At 38.1% G+C, this 26,227-nt stretch overlaps 1 protein-coding gene across 1 annotated transcript; it reads left to right on the top strand.

Annotated features, from left to right (window-relative positions):
• The first annotated feature begins 274 nt into the window (after positions 1 to 274).
• LOC106090013 (dynein intermediate chain 2, ciliary) lies at positions 275 to 26,201 on the top strand. Its single transcript, XM_013256048.2, has 9 exons — positions 275 to 358; positions 16,123 to 16,371; positions 16,441 to 16,546; positions 20,134 to 20,459; positions 21,324 to 21,762; positions 21,824 to 21,901; positions 22,005 to 22,177; positions 23,695 to 24,335; positions 25,897 to 26,201. The coding sequence occupies exons 1-9, from the start codon at positions 278 to 280 to the stop codon at positions 26,078 to 26,080; spliced, it is 2,277 nt and encodes a 758-aa protein (XP_013111502.2). The 5' UTR covers positions 275 to 277; the 3' UTR covers positions 26,081 to 26,201.
• The last annotated feature ends 26 nt before the right edge of the window (positions 26,202 to 26,227 follow it).

Genomic DNA, 26,227 nt, shown 5'->3' with positions numbered 1-26,227 from the left:
ATTTTCCTTGGCGTAAATGACAAAAGAATTTCATTCAATTGAGAAATTTCATATACAATTATTTTTTCTTCTCCAACAAAACCATAGATAATAGAAGATTGTTTATATAAAAATTCCTAAATCGCTTTGAAGATATCCCGCGCATGTTTTGTGTATATTTCTTGCCTTTTTAATATAAAGAAGTTTAAAAAATCAATACGAAATTGTTATCCTTGGCGAATTAAATTCGAAAGTGCTCTTTAAGTTGACAAATTTTGAGTGCCGATTTGTATAAATCATGGCGGAACGTAAAAAACAAAGTATCACAGCAGCTGGAGCCGATAAATCCCTGGGCAAAGGAAGAGCATCCACTAAAACGGTAAGGACATGGAGAAAACTAAAACTTCTTATAGGTCACCTTTGGTGATTCCAGCGATTGTTTCACGATTGGTTCTTTTTTATTTTTTTTACATAGAAATCGTTACTCTCTTTCACATTTTCACAGTTTTTTCTCATTTTGGTGAATATCCTTTTTTTTTGGTAATTTCCGTTTCCTCTCCACTCTAAGCGTTCTAATGTTTCCCTTCGAACATGTTAAGAGTTAATGGCAATTTACATGGTGTTTAACTTCCTTTTTATATAGTCCTGATGGCTCAGCAGTTACCACCACCCTTACATGGTGTTCACCCCTTTTTACTATTGGCCAAATGGCAAGGCACCTGCATGGAAGAGGAGGGCCGAAGTAGTTAGCAGCTGCTTATTTACATATTTTTTTTTTTTTTTGGAAGAAGAAAAACTTATTAGCTTTTAATATGGCCCACGATGAAGTTACATTTAAATGAGTTTTTGTTTGTTTGTTTTCATTATTTGTTACGCCCAAACGGTTCATATTTAATTTTGTCACGGAAGTTATTACGTTGGTCGGAATGCATTTGCCTTCATTTGCAAGGAAGGAAAACTGAAAAACTCACTCCAGTGCATAACACTTAAAAGAATTTTTGGAAAATTTTGGTAGAAGCATATTTGCAGGAACTTTAAAGGGAAAATAATGATTTTTGTCCACATTTTCTTTGAAAATAAAAGTAAATCTTTTCGTTAAATTATTTGTCAGAAATACTTTTTCGCGATGAAAATCCAAAAAAAAAACAAGCAAAGTAAATCTTATATATCCTTCGTCATGCCATTTGTACAGTTTTTTGCCCGGTATCTCTTTATACGCAAACAAAGGCTAATGGATAAAAATTGTCATGCCAATGGACCCATATCAGGTTATGGAGCGATTCGGACCATACTTAGTTTGGATGTTAGAGACCATAGTACAAGATATTGTGGAAAATCTCAGCCAAGTAATGGCTCAAGAAAATAAGACCGGGAGATCGGTTTCTATGGGGGTTCTATCAGGTTATATATTGGGTTGCCCAAAAAGTAATTGGGGATTTTTCATATAGTCGGCGTTGACAAATTTTTTCACAGCTTGTGACTCTGTAATTGCATTCTTTCTTCTGTCAGTCATCAGCTGCTACTTTTAGCTTGCTTTAGAAAAAAAGTGTAAAAAAAGTATATTTGATTAAAGTTCATTCTAAGTTTTATTAAAAATGCATTTACTTTCTTTTAAAAAATCCGCAATTACTTTTTGGGGAACCCAATATTTGGCATGAATGTTGAAGGTCATAGGAGAAGCCGTTGTACAAAATTTTAGTCATCGCCCTATATAGGCTCAAGAAGTATACTCAGGAGATCGTTTTATATATGAACTATATCAGGTTATAAACTTATTTGAACCATACTTGCCATAATTGTTGGCAGTCAAAGCAGAAGACTTCTTGCAAAATTTAAGTCAAATGTGATAATAATTGCCCTCTCTAGAGTTTCTAAAAGTAAAGATCCGCGATCGGTTTATACAGCATCTAGATCAAGTTATGAACCGATTTAAGCCATACTTAACACAGTTGTTGGAAGTTATAGCAAAACATCTCAACATTCATGCCAAGTATGATCCAAATCGGTCTATAAAGAGATATAGATCAAATCGGTCTATAAAGAGTTGACTGCTTGAGCCCTTAGAAGCCACAATTTTCATTTGATTTGGTTGAAATTCGTAACAAAGACTTGTGGTATGACTTTCAACATCTATACCGAGTAGGATCTGAATTCATCTATAACCAGATATAGCCACCATCTAAACCGATTCCCCGATTTGAATTCTTCAGCCCCTGGAAGTCTTAACTTTCATCCCATTTCCCTTAAAAGCCTTAATATTCATCCGATTTGGCTGAAATTGGGAACAAAGACTTGAGTTATGACTTCCAATATCCATGCGAAATATGATCCGAATCGGCCTATAAACCGATCCCCGGATTTAACTTTTCAACCGATTTGCCGAAAATTTGACTTTGACTTAGAAGCCAAAATTTTCACCTGATTTGGCTATAATTCCAAAACCCTAATCACCATAGGATTGAGGTACACTAATCTAGTCATTCTGTTTGTAACACATCGAAATATTCGTCTAAGACCCCATAAAGTATATATATTTTTGATCGCCTCGACGTTCTGAGACGTTTTAGCCTTGCCCGTTCGTCTGTCTGTCGAAATCACGATAGCGGTCGAATGCGTAAAGCTAGCCGCTTGAAATTTTACTTTATATAAATGGGCCAAATGGGTTCAAATTTGGATATAGCTTCCATATAAACCGATCTCCCGATTTGATTTCTTAAGCCGATGGAAGCCACAATTTTTGTCCGATTTCGCTGAAATTTTGTATATGGTGTGGACTTACTCTAAAGCCGCATTGATAGGGCCCAATCATCTCATTGACTTTAGGTTTTAAGCTTTCACACAGTACGCTCGAGAGTATCTTGTATGCGATGGGGAGGAGACTTTTTCCTCTGTAGTTGGCACATTCCGGCTTGTCTCCTTTCTTGTGTACGGGACATAGTATGATGAGGTTCCAATCATCGGGTATGCGTTCTTCTATCCAGATAGCGCAGATAAGCTAATACATGCGTCTTATCAACATGTCGCCTCCGGTCTTAAATAGTTCAGCGGGTAACCCGTCGGCTCCTGCTGCCTTGTTGTTCTTTAGTCGAGTCACTGCTACTTGAATCTCATTATGACTGGGGGGGAAACATTTTATACCATCATCGCTGATTGGTTCTGCGGTATCCTCTTCGCCGCCAACGTCGGACACTAGCAGTTGTATAAAATGTTCTTTTCATATCCTCAGTGCGCTATCTGTGTCAGGTACCAGATTTCTTTCTTTGTCTCTGCAGGAGGATGTGCCTAAACCCGGCCCGGCCGAACTTAGCACGCTTTTACTTGTTATTTGTATATTTAGGTACTCAAAAGTACAAAATGGTACTTTCTTAACAGAGAGAGCTAAAGCTCTAAAACTTGGAATACAAGTACCACTTGACTATAAATTATGTAAGACCAGAAGATTTTTCAAAATCGTACATTTAGGTACGAAAACGTACAAAATGATACATTTTTACAAATTGAGCTGAAGTGCTCAAAATTAGGATACGGTTACACTTTGACAGTAAATATTGGGCGGTTGGGAAATATATGATGGGTGACTAAATGATCCATTAAAATTTTGCAAATTTTGGTACCATTTGGCACTTTCTTTACAGATGGGTCTTGAGGTCTAAAATTTGGCATGTATTGTAGTTACAACTAAGAAATATATGATGGGTGACTAAATGTTCTATTAAAACTTTGTACATTTTGGTAATTTCTGTTCAGATGGAGCCAGGAGTTTGAATGTTATGATGGGTGACTAAATGATCTATTCGTCATTATCACATTTTGGTATCAAATTTGGTACCATTTGCTACTTTCTTCATAGAGGGAGCTAGAGGTCTGAAATTTGGCATGTGGGTACAAATAAGAATTATATAGTTGTTGACTAAATGCTCTATTAATAATTCATACATTTTGGTACCAAGATTGGTACTTTCTGTTCAGATGGAGCTAGAGATCGGAAATTTGGCATGCTGGTACAACTAGGAAAAATATGATGGCCGACTCAATAATCTATTCACAACTTATACATTTTCATACCATTTGGTATTATCTTTACAGATGGGGCTGGGGGTCTGAAATCTTGCATGTAGGTACAAGAAGGACATATATTTATAATGGGTAACTAAATGATCCATTCAAAATTCATAAATTTTGGTACTTGGTACCAAAAATTAAAAAATAGTACGAAATAGCTTATCTTATCTTACAGCGAATGGGTCTTATAGCAGCGTTGACAAAAAATACGACATGTAGAACAAAACGTACTAATTGGTACCTTGAAAGAACATATTGGGCAAGATATTTTTTATACCCACCATCATAGGGTAGGGGTATACTATACTAGTCATTCCGTTTGTGACACCTCAAAATATTGATATAGGACCCCATAAAGTACATATATTCTTGATCATCTCCACATTCTGATTCGAACTAGCCATGTCCGTCCGTCCGTCTGTCGAATTCACGATAGCGGTCGAAAACATAGAGCTAGAGATTTTGCAGAGATAATTTATATTGATGTAGGATCGTCGTCGGTGATTTTAAATGGGCCATATCGGTTCAGATTTGGATATAGCTCCCATATAAACCGATCTCCCGATTTGACTTCTTGAGCCCATGGAAGCCACAATCTTTGTCCGATTTGTCTGAAATTTCGTACATTTATTGTAGAAATATTTCAGTGTGTTTTATCACATGTCATGTTTGTTTTAATTAAAATAAATTTCATGTTTCACATAGTGTTCTGTTGTTGTTGTTGTAGCAGTTTATTGTGTTCTATCTTTCGTCTGCTTGATTCTGTTGAGTGTCAAGTTCCAGGAACTCTGCGACTAAGATGGGTTGCGTCCACAGGGATCTGGGTCTGAGTCGAGTGGGTCTGGCCGGAGAGTTAAACAGGTGACGTGCATCGTGCGGTCCCTGGTAACAATCGGGACATACATCTTGCACGTCGGCATCAATCCCAGCTCTGTAGAAACTGAGGCGGCTGCTCTGGTTTGGCGGGCGAGGTCGATTTCTTCAGATGCAATGGGAGGCGGTCGTTCTCCAAGGACTACATTCATCCGGTAGCCAATTACCGCATCTGCTACCGTGTCTGCATGAATGTTTTTTAGACTTGCTTGATATGCCGTATGATCTAAAGGTTCTCTCTTGTAGCGCTGAACCTCATGCTCTAGATCGTGTAGATCTACCTTAAGGCTTCTGGGCGGTGGATATCTATCCACAAAATGATGATTTGGATGGTCTCTGCGATAACAGCCCAAAAGGTAGTTATGTCTTCGCACTGGTAGGATCTTTGTCTCCTGATGGAGGTGGTCCACATGAGAACTCAGTTCAGAGGGCGGCATTCTGACAGATCTGAATATTATTTCACTGCGTGTCACAAAGTTGATGAGACCACACTGGCACTGCATAACTTACCACAGATCGGCCAATTACTATGTACGTGGTCAACAAGGTTTCTTTGGCATATGGGCATATGGGGAGAATGTGTAAGAGCTGTCAAATGTGACGCCAAGTATTTTGGGACCCTTGATGGTCGGAATCATTTCTCCATCGACCATTACAGTCAGCTAAGTATTCAACTCACACGTATTTGTAGTGAACAATGTGGCTGAAGATTTGGTGGCAGATATCTTGCAGCGAAATATGAGGCAAGTTCGTTGAGGTAGACGTTCAACCCATCGCAGATGTCATCAATAGGTGGGGGGCCTGAAGCCATGATCGTACAATCGTCCGCATATGATACGATCTCTATGCCGTCTGGAGGGTGTGTAATGGAGGATTAACAGTGCCGGAGATATCACACCACCTTGGGGAACTCCCTGTTTCACTCTACTGTGCTTCGACTTCTTATCCCTAAATTTCACAAATGACTGGAGACCACACAGATAATTTGCGACCCATCGTTTCGGGCCTGGTTGGAGGGACGTGTTGGCGATGTCCTCAAATAATTTGGCATGGCTGACCGTGTCGAATGCCTTCGATAGGTCCAGTGTCACGAGGACCGTCCTATCAGTGTTCTGTCATGACTTACACCAACTGTGCCAAGTACGGTCAACATCGGTCTATAACCTGATATAACTCCTATATAAACCGATCTCCCGATTTGACTTCTTGAGCGCCTGGAAGCCTCAATTTTCATACGATTTGGCTGAAATTTTTTACATTTATTGTAGAAATATTTCAGTGTGTTTTAGCAATTGTCATGTTTGTTTTAATTAAAATAAATTTCATGTTTTCTTACATAAATCCCTATATACAAACATACATCTAAGTTTTGTGAGTATACAATCATTTTAACTTAATAGAAAAACGTACATTAGTAACGTTAATTGACAATGTAAACTTATTTGCCCATAGCCATCACATTAATGGTATCATTAAACGAAGGATTTACGTCATTGGACTTGATTTACGTTGAATCATTTGACAGCTGTATGCGACATTTCGGAGCAATTCTGGAAATGAGTATTTTAATCATTCATATTTTGAGCCAAAATTGATTTCTAGGTGTATATATACATATGATTGTTCTTATAATAAAGTCTTCTCTAATAAAATTTACACAAAAGCTAATAAAAAATTATCATTTATATTACCCACTGTATGATGTATGCCAAACATACAAACTGGTGATGGCATACATATATAAAATAACTTATAATTATAATAATAATAAAAAAAAGTTAGTTTAGAAACAATTAGAGCACGAAGACAAAAGGTGATGAAGCAATATTCTTTTTTGGTGATTTATTTACTCTTTGGTATGTTGCTATTTGTGCTTGAGGTTTAAAAATAAATTGCAACGCACGCCATCAATAACCATGGCATTTCCACCTCTCTTCGCGAAAAACTCAACCCATCACTTATGTATCCTTATGGCATTTGTTTGTAACGAAGACATATTCAATGGCTTACCTTTCCATAAAAGTTAAAAATGTTATTGACGTATTTCTGACATTCACAGAGTTGTTGCACTCACTGTCTGTTACAATGCGGTATGATAAGACAACAGCCGAATGTCGAAAACCAGTAAGGAAAGACAAAAGACGGACGGAGTTGACTATATGGAACCCTACACCACTGAGTCTAAGTAAAATGCAAATTTTGTCCATGAATATTCCACAAAGGAACAGGGACAAACTTCTCACATATCAATGAGTGCAGTCCGATTCAAGTTTAAGCTCAACGATAAGGGGCCTTCTTTTATAGACGAGTCCGAACGGCGTGCCGCAGTGCGACACCTCTTCGGAGAGAAGTTTTGCATGGCATAGTGCCTCACAAATGTTGCCAGCATTAGGAGGGGAAAACCACCGCTGAACATTTTTTCTGATGATCTCGCCAGGATTCGAACCCAGACGTTCAGCGTCATAGGCGGACATGCTAACCTTTGCGCTACGGTGGCCTCAATCTCAGTCCGAGTCTACGTACTACTTTTAATAGGTGGAACCTATGTTGAAATCTAGTCAGACTTAAATATTGTATACCTATTGAAATATTCAATAGAAATTTGTAAGATTTTCTTGCGATAGGATCTAAATTGTGGCTACTACAGCCTTAAAGAGCTATATCGGATGAAAGATATATATAGGAGCTATATCTACATCTGGACCGACTTTGATGAAATTTAGCTCACATACCATGCCTTCAAATAAAACGCCTAACTTAAAGGGCCATATCGGATGAAAGATATATATAGGAGCTATATCTACATCTGGACCGACTTTGATGAAATTTGGCTAACATACTAGGTCTTCAAATAAAACACCTCTTGCTAAATTTTATAAAGATCGAACCAAAATCGTAGCTTCTACGGCCCTACAAGGCCATATCTAATTAAAGATGCAGCTATATCTAAATTTGATCCGATTTTCATGCACACGTATTGGGAAGTCAAATAAAACAACTCATACAAAATTTTGTAAAGATCGAACCAAAACTGTGGCTTCTACACGCTTAAAAGGCCATATCGGATGAAAGATATATATGGGATATATATCTAAATCTGATCCGATTTGAATGAAATTTTTCACTCGTGTTGGGACGTCATATAAAACATATCGTGCTAAATCTTGTAAAGATCGGACCAAGATTGTGGCTACCACTGGCAATATCGTATCTTTCATCCGACATTGTCCTTTTAGGCTGTAGTAGCCACAAGCTTGGTGGTAGTTGTATGTAAATCTGATCCGATTTTGTTCTTGGGCCAAAAAAAGAGACTTGTGAAAAAGTTCATGACAATCGAACAACATTTACGATCTGTACCTTGATCACAAGAATGAATCTACAGACAGACAGACGGACATAGCCAAATCGAATTAGGAAGTGATCGGTGTATTTATCAATGGGTCTATGTCTTATTCTCATTAGCGTTGCAAACGAATGTACAAAGTTATAATAACCTGTATCACAGTGGTGGTGTAGGGTACAAAAAGGACGAAATCAAAGAATAATGATGTAAAATTGACATGAACAAACGCAAGTTGTGAAGAATGTATGAACCTCCCTGGTTTGACTGTTTACTGCTACCCTTTTGTAACGAACGATAAGCACAGTGGTTTTGATTTTCTGTTTACATATAAAAATGAATGTGTGTTTGTTTGTTCCGTATAGAGTCAAAGGCGGCCGAACCGATTACCTTAAAATTTTCACAAATTTTGTAGGTTGGTCTGCAAGGACACATATTTTATATTATTTTTTCGGGAGGGGGAGCGGACTATCCCCCTTACCACAACAGTACTACCCAAAAACAAAAGTGGACCGATCGGGACAATATGGGACTCAAATGAAAGGTATTCAAGAGTAGAGTACGAATTTCGTATTAAAAGTTGGGTCCAAGTAACTGGGGGGCCGCCCCAACCCCAAAACCCTATAAATAGGTTTATTGGACTATCATGACAATGTGGGACTCTTACGAATATGGTCAGGAAGGAGAAATAGGCCTTAAATATAACGAACGATTGGGACAATATGGATATCAAATGAAAGGTATTAGAGAGTAGAATACGAATGTGGGAAACAAATTTGGGTCTAAGTACGTATTGGGCCGTCCCAACCCCTAAATTACCCCAAAAACTCGAGGATAGCAACGATAGTGTTACCCATTAGGCTTAGGTTGATGATCTGCGTCTGTTCCCAGCGGCAGATCTAGAGCCCGGGAGTAGGCTTAGAATATGCTCCAAAGACTCAACAGCTAAGGTGGCAAACCAAACCAAAACGCTCTTTAAGAGGTTGGAATAATAAAAGGAGCATCACTCTCAGGTTTATTGAGAGGCTTGGAGCAAATGGTCCTAAGACTCTCACTGTTATTGAGAGAGACTCTCTAAATTGAGTTCAGGAATTGGCTGCAAATGCTACCCTGGAGGGCATCCTTGCCTTAAAGAACTAGGGCGAACAATAGTAAGACGGGTCCCAGAACCTTTGCTAATGTAGCTAGGGACAGCTTGGTGATGGCAGTTGTCGACAAGGGAGAAGAACAGGGCTACATAGTCAATGGACTGTCATCAGTATACTCCGATGTTCTTGCGGAATTTCCTGGATCTTCTCCAGTTTGTCGATCTAGGCTGGTATCGGGGCAGATACAAACTAGTTGACTTCGGGGATCAACGCTTAATTGAGATGTATCGTTGCACCCTAAAAAACATTGGCCAAATCTGGCCAGGCATAGCACTGGATTTAGTCAAGAAGGAAGATATTCTTTCTCGATCAATGGCGCACGCTTGGATACTTAGGATTCCCTCAGATCCTGAACACATACTTGGAAAACTAAGGAAATATAATCCCAGTCTTTCAACCACCGACTGGAAGATTGGATGAGGCTGATTGTGACCGGGGAAACGCAGTATTCATACTAAACTTCGGCTGTCTCGCAGACCTCAACAAGTCTGAAGGACTTGTATCATACGGATTCAACAAGTCTATAGAAGCGGTGGGTTTGTGGAATCGGGAGAGGATTTAAACCGATCTGTATGGTTCAATGGTAGGAATTAGAAGGCATCTTCTTTCTCCTGTTCCTGTGTTATCACAATGGGCGAAAACGTCTAATAGAGTATGAGGGCAGATTGCCACTTAGGTTAGGTTTAGGTGGCAATCTGCCATCAGACTCACTTAGACGTTTTCGTCCAATGTGATACCACAGGAACAGAAGAAGGAAGATGCCTTCTGGTTTCTACCGTTGAACCATCCAGATCGCTTTAAAAAGCCCAATAACTTGCGAATGTTCCCATCCGCTTAATCAGACAGGTTCTCAGAGAAATGAGAACATAAAGTGGAAATCCTTCTGACTGCTAGTGCGGGACACACACACAGAAGGTTTTCCATAGTCTCTTCTACTTCGATGTTCTCACAGCTTCTAAAAAAGTCATTGCTGGCAACCTTCAGTCTGTCAGCATGTTTTTCGTGACCTGTTATGACGGACACAATGACTGAGACGTCTGTTCAAGCCAATGACAGCAAAGCAATAGACCTCTTCAAGTCTAGATGAGGACACATAGTTTTGGAATGCTCACAGCCCCCTCTTTGTGACCATCTATCATTCGTTGCCCTTCGGGAAGGACCAGGCCCGAAAACTTAGCTTACATGCCGCTAGAGGCATACCCACAGATTCCAGTATCCCTGGAATGTGTAAGGTAGTTCCTAGACTCGCAGGCTCGTCTGCTTTAGAATTCCTTGGGATATCTCTGTGGCCCGGCACCCAGAACAGGTGAATTTTGAACTTTTCAGCCATCTCGTTGAGAGATCTGCGGCAGTCAAGGGCGGTTTTTGTGTTCAGAAATATGCTCTCCAGGGATTTAATGGCTGCCTGGCTGTCTGAGAAGATATTTATGCCAATCGTCGAAATGACATTATATCTTAGCCATTCCACCACTTCCTTAATTGAAAGGATATCTGCTTGATACACACTGCAGTGGTCGGGTAACCTCTTCGATATGACCAGTTCTAGATTTTTAGAGTACACCCCAAAGCCCACCTGGTCGATTAGTTTGGAACCATTCGTATAGAAGTCTATGTAACTTCTGTTACCAGGGATATTGTAAATAGTTCCAATCGGTTCTATCAGGAATAGTGGTACAGTAATTTTTATCAAAAAGCGGCTCAGGTAGGGTGTAATCCACACTGCCTGCAACATCGGATATTGTATCAAGGATAACACAGTGCCACTTAAATCGAACCAAACTTGCCCTGTATGCTACATTTTTAGCCTTTGTAGCACAACAAGACATCATTTTAAAAAATGGTTTCCTTGATTCAGGCTTTTGGTACCCATGTTAGGATTGCGCAGTAATTTTCTCGATATCAGGCGAATCAGGTATTTCACCTTTATCAAAAATGAATTATGTCTTTTGCTTATTTGTACCACTGTGTTTGGTTTCATTTTCGTTGAATGCAAATAGATGAGGAGACACAAAGCTCCTGCTTCAATAACACTAACAACAACATAAACAACCAACCTACCTATAGAAAATCATAACAACCAAACTAAAACTTTAGAACTTCCGTTTGCCATCTGTGTAAGTTTTCCTCGGCATATTGGCATTAGTACTTTTTTAGACAGTAGACAAATACGACCAGAAAATCAGCCAACAAAAAATCCAAAATTCCAGAAATAATTTTTCTTCGTCCTGAGCAAAAAAGCAAAGAACAAATGTGGAAAATCGCAAACAAAGCAGTTGTGGTATATAAAAACCCTCAAAACAATATTTATTAGCAAAATTAAAATAATATAATAATCAAATGCTATTAACCCTTTAATGACTAAAATAAATTAAAATATGAATACAACAAAACCCCTACAGAGACAGTTGTGTTAATCGTATAAAGCATATCTGCAAAAAGTTCTTACACTCTTACTTCTGTCTCTGCGGTAGCAAGCAATTCGGTACATGTGTTTTAATAGGCTGTTATTAATTAGATTCCTCAAAAAAGACGTGTGTTGTGTGTGAGTTGGTACTTGATTTTGCTTTACTCTTGCTGTGTTTTAACTTTAATTAATTGGATGTTATTTTTATTCAAATTCTCAAGGATTGTGTTGGGTAGTGTATTTGGTTTGATTGGTTAATTTCAGTATCATTTCAACCTCGTTGGGTGTAATTATATTAAAAATTTTATTTCCTTGTTGCCTAACTGGCTGCCTTATCTTAATGTGGTGGCTTAGTTCAATTATTTGATTTGGTGATTCTGCATTATTGTGTTAAAGTATTGTACAATTATTACAAATTTATAAAAAGAAACAACAAACAAAACTTTCCAGTTATTCATTAAACTCTTTTTATATGGACGGTGAAGATGTGGTAATCCAAGGTCCCACTAACATGGGCGAATATTAAGTAGCCCTCATCATGGGTCACATATGACAAGACAATCATACGGATGATTTCTTACTATGTGAGCTCATTTAGACTACGTTATTATTTGGCAACGATATTTCGAATCAATATAGAAGTCCACATATCTAATTTCGGCTGTTTAGGCAAATTTAATTTATGTTGGAGCTGTATAAAGTGTCCCTTCATATGTTGGCAGTTCTAGCAAAAATCCCCAGTTGTTTCATAAATGTAATGGGAAAATAAATGTGTCATAGTGTTTATTAGACATTGATAAATTAATGTTTGACTCTGCAGAATTCTAAGATGATTTTGCGTTGTCCGATTCTCTGTCCAGGCAGGATGGATGGGCTACATTTTGATGAAGCTCCCGCATAAATTAATGTAACAATTAATTTGAAATGAAATAACGATTTTCATAAAATTGGACTGATTTGGGTTTTGAACTGATTTCAGTTTGAGTTTTAAAAAGTTTCAAACATCAGCACCGATCTAAATCAGAAATGAAAAAAAAAACAAGTAAAAAGGCATTAAGTTCGGCCGGGCCGAACTTTGGATACCCACCACCTCGGCTATATATGTAAACCCCCTTTCGTCACGATCCAGTGAAAATTGGATAATTTATGCACCCAAATTCAGCACGGACTTTAAGTGGTCTAATACATATAAGTCACTGTTTAATTTTGTAATTCACATTCAACAATATCGGGTTTGTTGAAGCTTTATATATTAAAGCTTTTATGAGCTTCAGACCCTTAAACGGCATATCGGTCTAGATGACAGCTATATGTAAATACAGACCGATCTTCATCATATTTGGGTCGGATGGCGGGTAAAACTATTTACTGTTTCAAATTTCAACGAAATCGGGGAAAAAATATAGCTTTTATTCGCTTCAGACCCTTTACCGGGAGTCCAGTATGTATGGCAGCTATATCTAAACATAGTCAGATCCAAACCATATTTGAGATGGATGTCTGGGCTCAAACACTTATATTGCGAGATCGCTTTATCCAGACTCGCCACGGTTGTTCATTGAAATTGGGTCAGAAATACGACTTTATAAACTGAAGATTTCTCATCAGGAGATCAGTACAAAGGGTTTTATATCAAGGTAAAAGCATTGTTTATACCCTACACCAACACTGTGGTACAGGGTATTTTAACTTTGTAGATTTGTTTGCAACGCTAAGAAGAAGAAGAGCTAGACCCATTGATAGGTATACCGATCGGCTTAGAATCACTTACTGATTCGATTTAGCTATGTCTGTCTGTCTGTCTTTCCAAGTATTCTTGTAATCAAGGTACAGGTCGCATTTGTTGTCCGATTTTTTTGGGTCCAAAGGCGAACACTATTGACTTTGAACAAAATCGGTTCAGATTTAGATATAGCTCCCATATATATCTTTCATCCGGTGTGTCCCATTAAGGCTGTAGAAGCCACAATTTTGGTCCGATCTTTACAAAATTTTGCACGAGATGTTTTATTTGACGTTGGAATATGTGTGCAAAATTTCATAAAAATCGGTTAAGATTTAGATATAGCTCCCATATATATCTTTCATCCGATATGGCCTTTGAAGGCTGTAGAAGCCACAATTTTAGTCCGATCTTTACTAAATTTTGCACGAGATGTTTTATTTGGCGTTGCAATATGTGTGCAAAATTTCATAAAAATCGGTTCAGATTCCAAAATATAGCTCCCATATATATCTTTCATCCGATATGGCCTTTGAAGGCTACAGAAGCCACAATTTTAGTTTGATCTTTACAAAATTTTACACGAGATGCTTAATTTGATGTTGCAATATGTGTGCAAAATTTCATAAAAATCGGTTCAGATTTAGATATAGCTCCCATATATATCTTTCATCCGATATGGCCTTTGAAGGCTACAGCAGCCACAATTTTGGTCCGATCTTTACAAAATTTTGCACGAGATGTTTTATTTGACGTTGCAATATGTGTGCAAAATTTCATAAAAATCGGTTCAGATTTAGATACAGCTCCCATATATATCTTTCATCCGATATGGCCTTTGAATGCTACGGAAACCACAATTTTGGTCCGATCTTTACAAAATTTTGCACGAGCTGATATGGCCTTTGAAAGCTATAGAAGCCACAATTTTGGTCCGATATTTACAAAATTTGGCATTAGATGGTTTTTTTTCACGTCCTAATACGTGGAAATCGGTTCAGATTTAGATATAGCTTCCATATATATATCTTTCATCCGATATGGCCTTTGATTGCTATAGAAGCCACAATTTTCGTTGAGGGCTATAGAAGCCACAATTTTAGTCCGATCTTTATAAAATTTTGTGTGAGCTGTATTGACGTGTGCTTAATTTTATCAAAATCCGTCCAGATTTAGATATATGTAGTCCCCATATATATGTTTCATATAATGTGGCCTCTTGCAGCCACAATTTAGGTCCTATCGTAAGAAAATCTTACAAGATCTTATTCAATATATCAATAGGTATGCAATATTATAATCTGACTATATTTCATCATAGGTTCTATGCATTAAAAGTAGTACGCAGACTGGGTGGTGTAGGGTGTTATAAAGTTGGCACTGCCCGACTTTTGCCTTCCCTTACTGGTTTAACTTAAGGCACTAGGGTGATTTCAACAAACAGACAGACGTGTATGTCTAGATCCTCTATGAATAACGACGATCTAGAACTTTGTAATTTGATGTGCTCAAAATAGAATGTGACAAAGGGTCAACTGTTCAGCAGTGGCTAAAAATAAACGCTATACCACATTTTTGGCTTGTAGAACATTTGGTAGGTTTTGGTCTGGTTTGGTAGGATTTTTCTTAAATTTTGGTAGGAAATAATTTTCTTGAGGGCAATACTGATTAGGGCGTATGAGGGAAGTAGATTAGCCTGGACTTTGATAAATAGTTGTTACTTGGTATACAATTTCAAGGGTTTGGGGTTATTAAACAAAATTTTATACTGATTATGACCAATGTTTGCTAATTGTGTCAAACGAAGTTCCGACAGTCAAAGCCTTTAAAACATAACTTAGAAACCAAATTGGCAAAATTGCACCCACTTATGAATACCTACTTTACACATTACTAAATTTTACTAATTGGCTTTTGTAAATAACGCATCAAAATTCAAATATAAACTCGCTGTATATATATACATAAACATGTTGAGTTAAAATTTCTATTTAGTTTTAAGTTTATAATGATTTACTTTTGTGTTTTAGTAAATTTAGTCTAACAGAAGATATTGTAAATAAGTCAATATAAGAAAAAAAAAAACACAATACAGAAACTTTATGGCTTCCGAACACAAGGCAGATTCTGAAGCCCTTGAGGCTGCAAATGATATCGTAGCAGACTCAGGGTTTGAAAATGATGAGGACCAGGTAAAACACAAAGATTGTCAATAAACAATCAATTGCATGCAGCATGTTTACAATTTTCTTCTTCTATTTCATTTTTTTTATTAAAGGCACAGATTTGTATGATATTTTCATGGTAGATGTTTGGGTTGTGCATAAAAAAGATGTTTTGAAACCATTATAGAAAATATGCAGCTGATTCTTTTTGAATTTTGAAACGAGAAAATATTTTTGAATATATTTTTTTTTTAACTTTTAAGATATGTATAGAAATACAATCTAGCCAAAATTTACAATACAATGCATTGACCCATTGGTAAGTCAGTCAATAGAGCACATACAAATATTAGCAAAGCAATATCTATAAATAAGATCTGTCTTAAAAAGGGGTTAATAATTAGGATTTATGTTTTATTATTGACCAGCTTAATCGCGCCTCTACTACAAAACCCAAAGCTGCTTCCGCTGCTGCTGGCGATGGTGCCGGTGCTGGTGGAGATGCCGATGACTTGGATGCCTTTACAAAATCCCGCCAACAACAGAAACCAGAACATCAGTTGGATTTGTCTGCGGCCGAATTGTCTGAGGAAATTACTAAGGTGCTCACAACCACCAATACCAATGTGGTACACAATCTGGTGGTCTACAGTTTTAAGGAGGAAGAATATGTAACCGTAAGTTAAAGATGAAGGAATTGATCAAAGACAAACATTAAGGTGTAACCTATTATGTTTTTGGTATAGCTTCCTCCTGCCGGTAATACAGTGACCTTATTGAAATTCGATGGCAACTCTCTTCATATCGATTCCGAGGAGGCAAGATACCAACTTGAGGAGATGGGCGAAATTGGTAAGTAAAAATTTAAGAAGACAGCATTGATGAGATTTTCGAAGCTATGAGGTATGTATGCGTGGAGGACGCCGGGATTTTTGAGCACTTGCTATGTCAATTCGGCTTTGGTGAGAGAAATATTTCAGTGATTCATTTTATACCAGACTTGAACTATCTCAGGAGTATGGAATGAGAATATGAAAAGAACACTGATTTCCTAACATAAGCTTTCGAGATTGCTTAGATGTACGCCGGTTGGGGCATGAGATTAAATCCTACCCTCACCTTCATCCTAACAAGTTATTCTCTCTAAACAACTCAATTTAAAAGAATAATTTTTATAGTTTAGTTGGAAAGAGGGTGCGTATACTAATCCGCCAAATGTCACTAATAATCCTCCAAATGTCACTAATAACTCGTTTGACATAAAGAAAATTATTGCCAAGTAAGATTCTTTTCTGAAAAACGTTGGACTTTGTTTATGATAAAAGTACCAGAATCACATGCATTGGGAAGAGTACAGCTAATAGACAGGGTTGTCGAGCGGGTTTAATATGGTATTTAAATCATAGAGTCGTTTGCACAATGAATTCGGTATAATTACAACATACCAACGTATGGCCCTTGAATCCTTCACACCTAATATGGCTGATGAGTAATTCTAAACCAAATTACGGAACGCGTCCCATAGTGGCTGGTGTGTGTTGCAATCTTTGGCTTTCCTTTTCCATTTGCAAAGAAAAATCTCCGATCATTGAGCTTGTGCCGAAAGAGAAACAAACAAAACAATTGAAAAGGAATTAACTTGTGCCGGGCCGATCTTTGGATTTCCACCACCTCGGGTATATATTTAATTCATATTTGGTCATAATCCTGAGAAAAATGCATTATTTATGCACCAATAGCAGCTATATCCAAATATGGTCTGATTTGGACCAAAATCGGCACGAACTTTGAGTAGTCTAATAAATACAAGTCAAGTTCATATTGCTCTTTTTGGCAGCTTTATCCAAATATAGACCAATCTGAACCATATGACGAAAGAATGTCGAAAAGCCTAACATTAAAATTTCACCGAAATCGGATAATAAATGCGCCTTTTATGGGGCCAAGACCTTAAATCAAGAGATCGGTCTATATGGCAACATAACCCAAATATGGACCAATTGGGCCATCTTCAAGAATGATATCGAGGGGCCAAACACAAGACACTGTCCTACATTTTTTAGCTAAATCGAGCAAAAAATGCGCCTTTTATGGGCCCAAGACCTTCAATTCGAGAGATGGGTCTATATGATAGCTATATCGAAGCCTAGAGCGATCTGGACCAATTTGAAATGAGTCGTCGAAGGGCCTAACACAACCCACTGTCCCAAATTTCAGCCAAATTGGACAATAAATGAGCCTTTTTTGGGCCCAAGACCTCAAATTGAGAGATCGGTCTATATGGCAGCTACATCCACATCAGGACCGATCTGGGCCGAAGGGCCGAACACAATTCACTGTTTTAAATTTCAGCAAAATCGGGTAATAAATGTGGTTTTTATGGGCCTAAGACCTCAAATCGGCAGTTCGGTCTATATGGGGGCTATATCAAGTTATAGTCCGATATAGCCCATCTTCAGACTTAACATGCCTGTGGACAAAAAACGATTCTGTGCAAAGTTTCAATATCTTCAATAAGTTTCTCAATATCTCTATTTTGTTAAGACTGTAGCGGAATTTCAACAGACAGACGTGCGAGTTGTGTGTTGCTCTAATGAATTTTCCCATTGGACATACCAGCATTTTTGTAGCGAAACTTTTAAAATTGACACGTTCCGAGTTTACCATCCGCACTCGTCTGGGCTGCCCAATATACAGCTTTTTGCTCAGTCAAAACAAAAACGGAAAAAGTTTTGCTGTGTAAGAGTGTGTCTATACCAGTGATGAACACACAGTTGCCATTATTTGCAAGCCTATGGGTCTGCTTGGGATTATTTTCTTGTGTACGTACAAAGTAATGTGAAATAGAGTGAGTATTTTTGCCAACCCCTAGTCTATACGCTCAAGTACTCACCCTTTCTCTATAGTAGGAGATACACAAGAGAATTATTATTCATCCGGTTCATGAATAATCGTTCGGTACATTAAACTTCAATTAAAGAGTTTTTGGTTTTACAACAAAAGGGAGGCCCTGTAACCGCAGACGACGCAGCTAAAGTGTTTACAATAAACAAAGCTAGTTACGTACTATTGTATAATACCACGTTTATGGCTAACGTTTGATATGTTGAATCGAAACGTTACACGGTTACAATAAAAGCGAAATTTCGTAATAAAAGTATTTTGTTTGTTTAAAAAATTTCCCAAACGTTTTATTTTTTGCGTGCAGTTATCGGCTAGTTGTTCGTTAATCTCGATGGCACCTCATTTCAACTTTCAACGAGATATCTCTTCCCGTGCTCACACGGCATATTTTTACTAATTTTTTTATTAGATTTTCTCACACTGCGTTTTGCATTTTTTCTTCATTGCTGTCTACTTAGCTTATGAGCCGTAAGTAAGTATTGGAGCGTGATTATAGCTCCTGTAGAACCAGTGTACTATGCTCGTATTCAGACCTCCTTTCGAGTCTACGGCCCCTCTACATAGTTCCCAACATCTGTGAGCTTTCTTATTAGGCTCCCGAATGTGACACTTTCAGTTCAGTTTCCTGACTAAGATCCCCCTTTTGTATATTGAGATCATTCTGTTGAGGAAACGTCTTCATTAAAACAGGCTGATTTCAATCTTCTCTGGGTTAACATTCAGATTCCTAGGTCTAGTCGGGTCGTATACCATCTCCAATATCCTTTCGGCCTTCCTGCATAGCTGTTTAGGATAACATAGTCTGTGTTGCAGACTGTTTCAAATCCCTCCTCATGTAGGATCCGGAAAAGGATATTTATAGTGGTCACCCATAGGAGTGGCGATAAAATGCCCTCTGTGTCCTGTTTAACTTTCTCCCTTATATTTATGCCATGGTACCCACAATTTATCCACCTGTTCCTTAGGATATGGTTCAATCAGTCTGTAAGGAGCTAGTACTGGTCTAAGATAAGGGATAAGTGAGCAGTTCGCTGGATTTCCTAATTTTTATCATGGTATTCATAATATGTTCCATAGTTTTGAGTAGAAAGGACCTAAGGTTTATAGGTCCGTAGGTCTCCTCCTAATATTTCATCAAGTCCGACTGACTTAAATGGTAGAAAGCTCCTGAAGGCTTCCCTTACGTACCACAATGTCTATAATGATAAGCTTTCAATTAAACTCATTGTTCCAAGCATCCGGTGTCTCCGTGAGTCCCGTCGTATCTTGTGGAAAATGCGTTTTCATCAAAAGCCTCAATATGTCCTCCGTTGTCTCTGCTCTAACTCCCATGTCATCTACTGGTTTGTTTGGGAATGGGTTTCAGAGAAACTTTTTCATCTTGAAAGCGTCATTAACGTTTTTGACTTGTTCGCAGGAGGCACATTTTGCCGCCTTGATTATCATGCCATATGCAATTTACATCCCAATGAACTGTCGCTCTTTTCTATGAATAACTGAGAAGAAGTTATTTTTTATCCCCCTGTTTTCTCCAGGTTATCCCCTGCCAGCTCCCAGATATTCCCTTATGGAAGCCGAAGCAGCTGGTGTAAAAGTTGGCGAGGAAGGCGATGGAGAGGGTGAAGATCAAGAACCCAAAGAAGGTGATGAACCAGCTGAAGAGCCCGAAGCCGAGGAAGAACCCGAAGAGGAGGCAGCTGAAGAGGGAGCCGAGGGGGAAGAAGGTGAAGCTGAAAAAGTCGAAGAAGAAGTTGTTGAAGCCGCACCAGCACCTGTTGCCACAGGTGGTAAGAAAAAGAAACTCATAAATCAGTTTAATTTTTGCGAGAGAGCTGCATTAACATTCACCAATCCTACAAGGGTAAGTATGGGCGAAATTAGTGGGGTAGTAATGTAACACAACATAATGTAAAGATACAAAAAAAACTAAATTCATATGATTATGGTGAAAAATAGTAGGGAATTATGATTTCCAAATGATGCTGTGGAAAACAGATAGTAGATTAAGGTCAAAAATGTAAATTACGCTACTCAGATCGAAAATAGGTTGTGTTAGGTTGGTGAGTTTAGGAGTTTTAGGTTGGAGACCACTGTGGCGCAGATGTAACCATGCCAGCCTATCAAATTCCGGTTTGGCTTCTGAACTGGCTACACTTACGGATTATGGTGACGTTGAGTTTTTATGCGTCAAGTCGAAATATTTGGGTCAGGTTCTCATTTTAACGTGCTCTTATATTGCGCCTAATTCGGAGATAGATATCTACCTGAAACATTCAGAATTGATAAGGGAGGCATCGAATCTGCATGCAGATTCCAAAAATGTTTGTTTCGGCGACTTAAACTTATCCCATCCGATTTTGTCTGTTGAATTCAGTTGCGGCGTGGTTTGATCAAAGATATTCCAGTTAAAGATACGGGATTTAGATTTCATTGTGGCAGTGTCACTTTGATTTGCTGCGTTCGATTTTATTCGGCATTAGTTGAGTTTATGATCGTGACTGGATTTACGAATTTCGTCTTTTTACAATGTCCTGAATGTACTTTCGAAATATCTGTTCCCACGGTGAGGCCTAATTCTGAAAGGGAACCGATATGGTCTACACCGTATCTGAGACTTTTTAAGAAATTTAAATAATGTAATACTTCATTGAATTATACCAATTATTCTAGAGCGAAGGCATAGTATAACACTAAGATTATCTGATTACCTTTTTCTCACCTTCAGAATGTTGAAACCCAAACCATACCTCCTCCCCGCTCTCAATATGGGGCTAATGTATTACAATGGGTTATTTACGATAGTTATATGGAAGATTTTGAACGCCAACAAAAAGATCGCGATAAAAAGGAGGATAAGAAGGTGCAACGCAAAGATGAATCAAAGATGAGTAAACAGGAATTAAAGGCAGCCATGGCTGAAGAGTTGAATAAGAAATACCTCAAATGTTGGCAAATCTTGGAACGTATGATCAATCAGAATATCTTCAAAGACATCGCTCATGATTATCGCTATTGGGAAGATCCTGCCGATGAGTTTCGTGATGGTGAAGGCACCCTATTGCCCTTGTGGAAGTTTCAATATGAGAAAACCAAGAAAATGAGTGTAACGGATGTCATGTTCAATCCTCATTATTATGATTTATTTGCAGTGTGCTTTGGATCGCGTAAGTTACCATAGAGGAGAGATATTTTGGAAAAAAACACCTATAATTTATTGAATTTTAGATGATTTCATGAAACAGCCCAGTGAAGGTTCTATATGTCTTTTTACGGTAAAGAATCCTTCTTATCCGGATTTTATCAGTAAGTTAGATTAAAAAAATATGTATGATGTACCCACCACCATTTGTAGCACATTTAAATATTCATTCCCCACCCTAAATATATTTCTTTCTCCTTTTTCCAGTAATGACTGAAAGTGGTGTCATGTGTTGCGACATTCATCCAAAATATCCTTTTCTGGTTGCCATTGGTCTATACGATGGCAATGTTCATGTTTACAATCTTAAGGAAAACTATCGGGAACCTTTGTATGTATCGACTGGAGTAGGTGATAAACATATTGAATGTGTCTGGGAGGTAAGCGACATATTTTGGGAATTATAATAAAATAATGTCTAAGATAAAATAAACAAGTAAAAGCGTGCACAGTTCGGCCGTGCCGAATTTCGGGAACCCTCCACCATGGATTCGGCTAAAAATTTATACAAACTAAATTTAGTTGAAGGGTATAATTTTATTTTACATACCAAACTTCTGTCAAACCAGCAAAAATTAAGGCTTCTAGGAACCGATCAAGGATAATGGAGAGACCGGTTTATATGGGAGCTATATCAGGATATAAACCGATTTGGACCATACTTGGCACAGTTGTTGGAAGTTATAACAAAACACTACGTGCTCAATTTCAGACAAATCGGCTTCCAGGGGCTCAAGAAGTCAAATCAGGAGATCGGTTTATATGGGAGCTATATCAAGTTATAGACCGATTTGGGCTTTACTTAGTGCGGTTATTGAAAACCATAACAGAACACTATCTGCAAAGTTTCAGCCAAATCGGACAAAAATTGTGGAGATCGGTTTGTATGGGCACTATATCAGGTTATAGACCGATTTAGACCGTAATTGACACAGTTGATGAAAGTCATAAGTGAACACTATGTAAAAATTTTTAGACAAATAGGATAAAAATTGCGGCTTGTAAGGATTCAAGAAGTCAAATCGGGAGATCGGTTTATATGGGAGCTATATTAGGTTATAGACCGATTTGGACCGTAATTGACACAACTGTTGAACGTCATAAGTGAACACTATTTGCAAAATTTTAGTCAAATCGGACAAAAATTGCGGCTTGTAAGGGTTCAAGAAGTCAAATCAGGAGATCGGTTTATATGGAAGCTATATCAGGTTATAGACCGATTTAGACCGCACTTGGCACAAATGTTGGAAGTTTAAATAAAACACTTTGTACAAAATTGTAGCTAAATCGGACGAAAATTGCGGCTTCCAGGAGCTCAAGAAGTCAAATCGGGATATCAGTTTATATGAAAGCTATATTTGGTTATAGACCGATTTGAACTGTACTAAGAACAGTTGTTGGAAGCCATAACAGAACACCACTTGCAAAATTTCAGCCAAATCGTACAACAATTGTGGCTTCCAAGGGCTCAAGAAGAGAAATCGGCAGATCGGATTATATGGGAGCTATACCTTAATCTGAACTGATATGGCCCGTTTGCAATCCTCAATGACGTACATCGATATTAAGTATCTGTGCAAAATTTCAAGCGGCTAGCTTTACTCGGTAGACCGCTATCGTGATTTCGACAGACTGACGGATAGACATGGCTAGATCAACTCAGAACGTCGAGACGATTCAGAATATATTTACTTTTTGGGATCTTCGGTGAAAATTTCGAGGTTTTACAAACGGATTGACTAGATTAGTATACCCCCATCCAATGCTGGTGGGCATCATTTTTTTTACCATAGTGTGGTTGAAAAGATAGCTTACAATCTTATTGGAGACTTTTGTCTTAAAAAACATTAAAATTGTTAAATGCAATCATTTTAATCATAATTATATTTTATTCCAGATCAAATGGGGTCCTGATATGGCAGATGGTGAAATCAACTTTTATTCCGTTTCCTCTGGTGGTCGAGTATTCAATTGGGTTCTAATGCAGAACAAGCTGATGTGCACCACCATTATCACATTGTTCCTTGAAAATGGTGTGGTATCGGGTCCAGATGGCACTGAGATGCGTCTACGCAGCTGTGGTTCCTGCATGAAATTCCATCCCGAAGATCCAGAGATATTCCTCATCGGTACAGAGGAGGGCTGCATATACAAATGTAGCATAGCTTACAGCTCAAAATATCTAATGACCTATAAGGCCCACAATCTCTCAGTATATCGCATAGATTTCAATCGTTTCAATTCAAACATCTTCATATCGTGTAGTGGCGATTGGCGTGTCAAAATATGGGAGGATATGCGTACTGAACCTTTGTTCATTTTTGATTTGGGCTCTGCTGTGGGTGATGTCAAATGGTCACCCTATTCGAGTACCGTCTTTGCAGCAGTCACCAATGAGGGCAAGGCATTTGTCTTCGATTTGAATGTGAACAAATACAAGGCGATATGTGTGCAAGCAGTGGTGCCGAAAAGGAAAAATAAGCTGACGCGTTTATCGTTCAACGAGAAATTGCCATTCATTATTGTGGGAGATGATAAGTGAGTAGTAATCGTAGATCTGTTTGCGTATTTTTTCAGTAAAAATATGACAGAAAAAACTTTTTAGTAGACTAAAAATAGCCGTAACTCTCTTTTGCTATTTATTTGAATAAAACAGCTAGTGTTAAAAAAAAATCTTTGTTCCATGCTGCAAATTGCTGCTGGGAAAAAACTTCCAACAGAAATTTGCAAGCTCTCATTTTACGAACTTTCGAAGTGCTGCTAGCTCTCACGCACTCTATCGCTCTCTTCTGCTGGCATTTAAAGTACGCGAACGATTTCCAGAAAAAATTCCAAAAAAAATTTTAAGTACACGAACACACTTAATGTTTACAGTCCTCACCAAAAGGTGGAGCTCACGATTTTTAGTTTAAATTCTTACATTCTTTTGCACTGCAAACTTTCATTATACCCACCACCAAAGGATGGGGGTATACTAATCTAGTCATTCCGTTTGTAACACCTAGAAATATTGATCTGAGACCAGATAAAGTATATATATTCTGGATCGTCTCGACATTCTGAGTCGAGCTAGCCATTTCCTTTCGTCCGTCCGTCTTTCGAAATCATGATAGCACAGATGTTTAAAATTTCAACAAAAGTGGTAAGTACGGTCCAAATCGGTCAAGAACCTGATATAGCTCCCATATAAACCTATCTCCCGATTTGACTACTTGAGCCATGGGAGCCTTAATTGTCATCCGATTTGGTTAAAATTTAGCACGTAGTGTTCTATAATGACTTCCAACAACTGTGTCAAATACGGTTCGAATCGGTCTATAACCTTATATAGCTCCCATATAAACCAATCTCCCGATTTGACTATTTGAGCCCCTGGAAGTCTCAATTTTTCTCTGATTTGGCTGAAATTTTGAACATAGTGTTCACTTATGACTTTAAACAATTGAGCTAAGTGCGGTCCGAATCGGTCTATAACCTGATATAGCTCCCATATAAACCGATCTTCCGATTTGACTTCTTGAGTCCCTGGAAGCCTCAATTTTCGTCCGATTTGGTTGAAATTTTGCACATGGTGTTATGTTTTGACTTCCAACCACTGTGTCAAGTACGATTAGAATCGGTCTATAACCTGATATAGATCCCATATAAACCGATCTCCCGATTTGATTTCTTGTGCCCCCTGAAAGCCTCAGTTTTCATCCGATTTGGCTGAAATTTTGCTCATAGTGTTGTGTTATGACTCCCAACAACTGTACGGTTCAATTCGGTCAACAACGTGATATAGCTCCCATATAGCATGCCGTATACCGAATTGAACCAACAACTGTACGGTTCAATTCGGTCAACAACGTGATATAGCTCCCATAAAGCATGCCGTAATTTTTATCCAATTTGGTTGAAATTTTATGTTATGCGTCTCAACAACTGTGCCAAGTACGTCCCAAATCGGTCTGTAACCGGATATAGCTCCCATATTTCAGAATTATCCATGGTAATGGGTTCCCAAGATTCGGCCCGGCCGAACTTAGCACGTTTTTATTTTTTTTTGTTTTTAGTGTAATTTCTTCTGAACCTCAATTTTTTTTATAATTATTTCCAGGGGCACTGTTACCTCCCTAAAGCTGTCACCCAATCTACGTGTCATGGTCAAGCCACCCAAAAAACAACAAAATGTGGATCAATCCATTTTGCAAATTCAAAAATTAGAAAAATTACTGTCCTTGGTGCGAGAACTTCCCGAGGGTGCCATTATCAAAGACACCACCACCACCGTTCAAAGTTGAAATGAAAATTCGAAAATATTGATTAAGATTCAGTTTGTTTTTATTTCCGGCATTTAAGTTGTGGTTTTGTATTCTTTTCATATTACAATTAATAATAAATGTTATGTATGTATGTATGTAATTAAGGAACTTGTATGTGAAAAAAAA

Source organism: Stomoxys calcitrans, chromosome 5 (assembly GCF_963082655.1).
Source record: "Stomoxys calcitrans chromosome 5, idStoCalc2.1, whole genome shotgun sequence".
NCBI lineage: Eukaryota > Metazoa > Arthropoda > Insecta > Diptera > Muscidae > Stomoxys > Stomoxys calcitrans.
The sequence above is the reverse complement of the archived record's forward strand: the minus strand, read 5'-3'. Positions and strand labels throughout refer to the sequence as shown.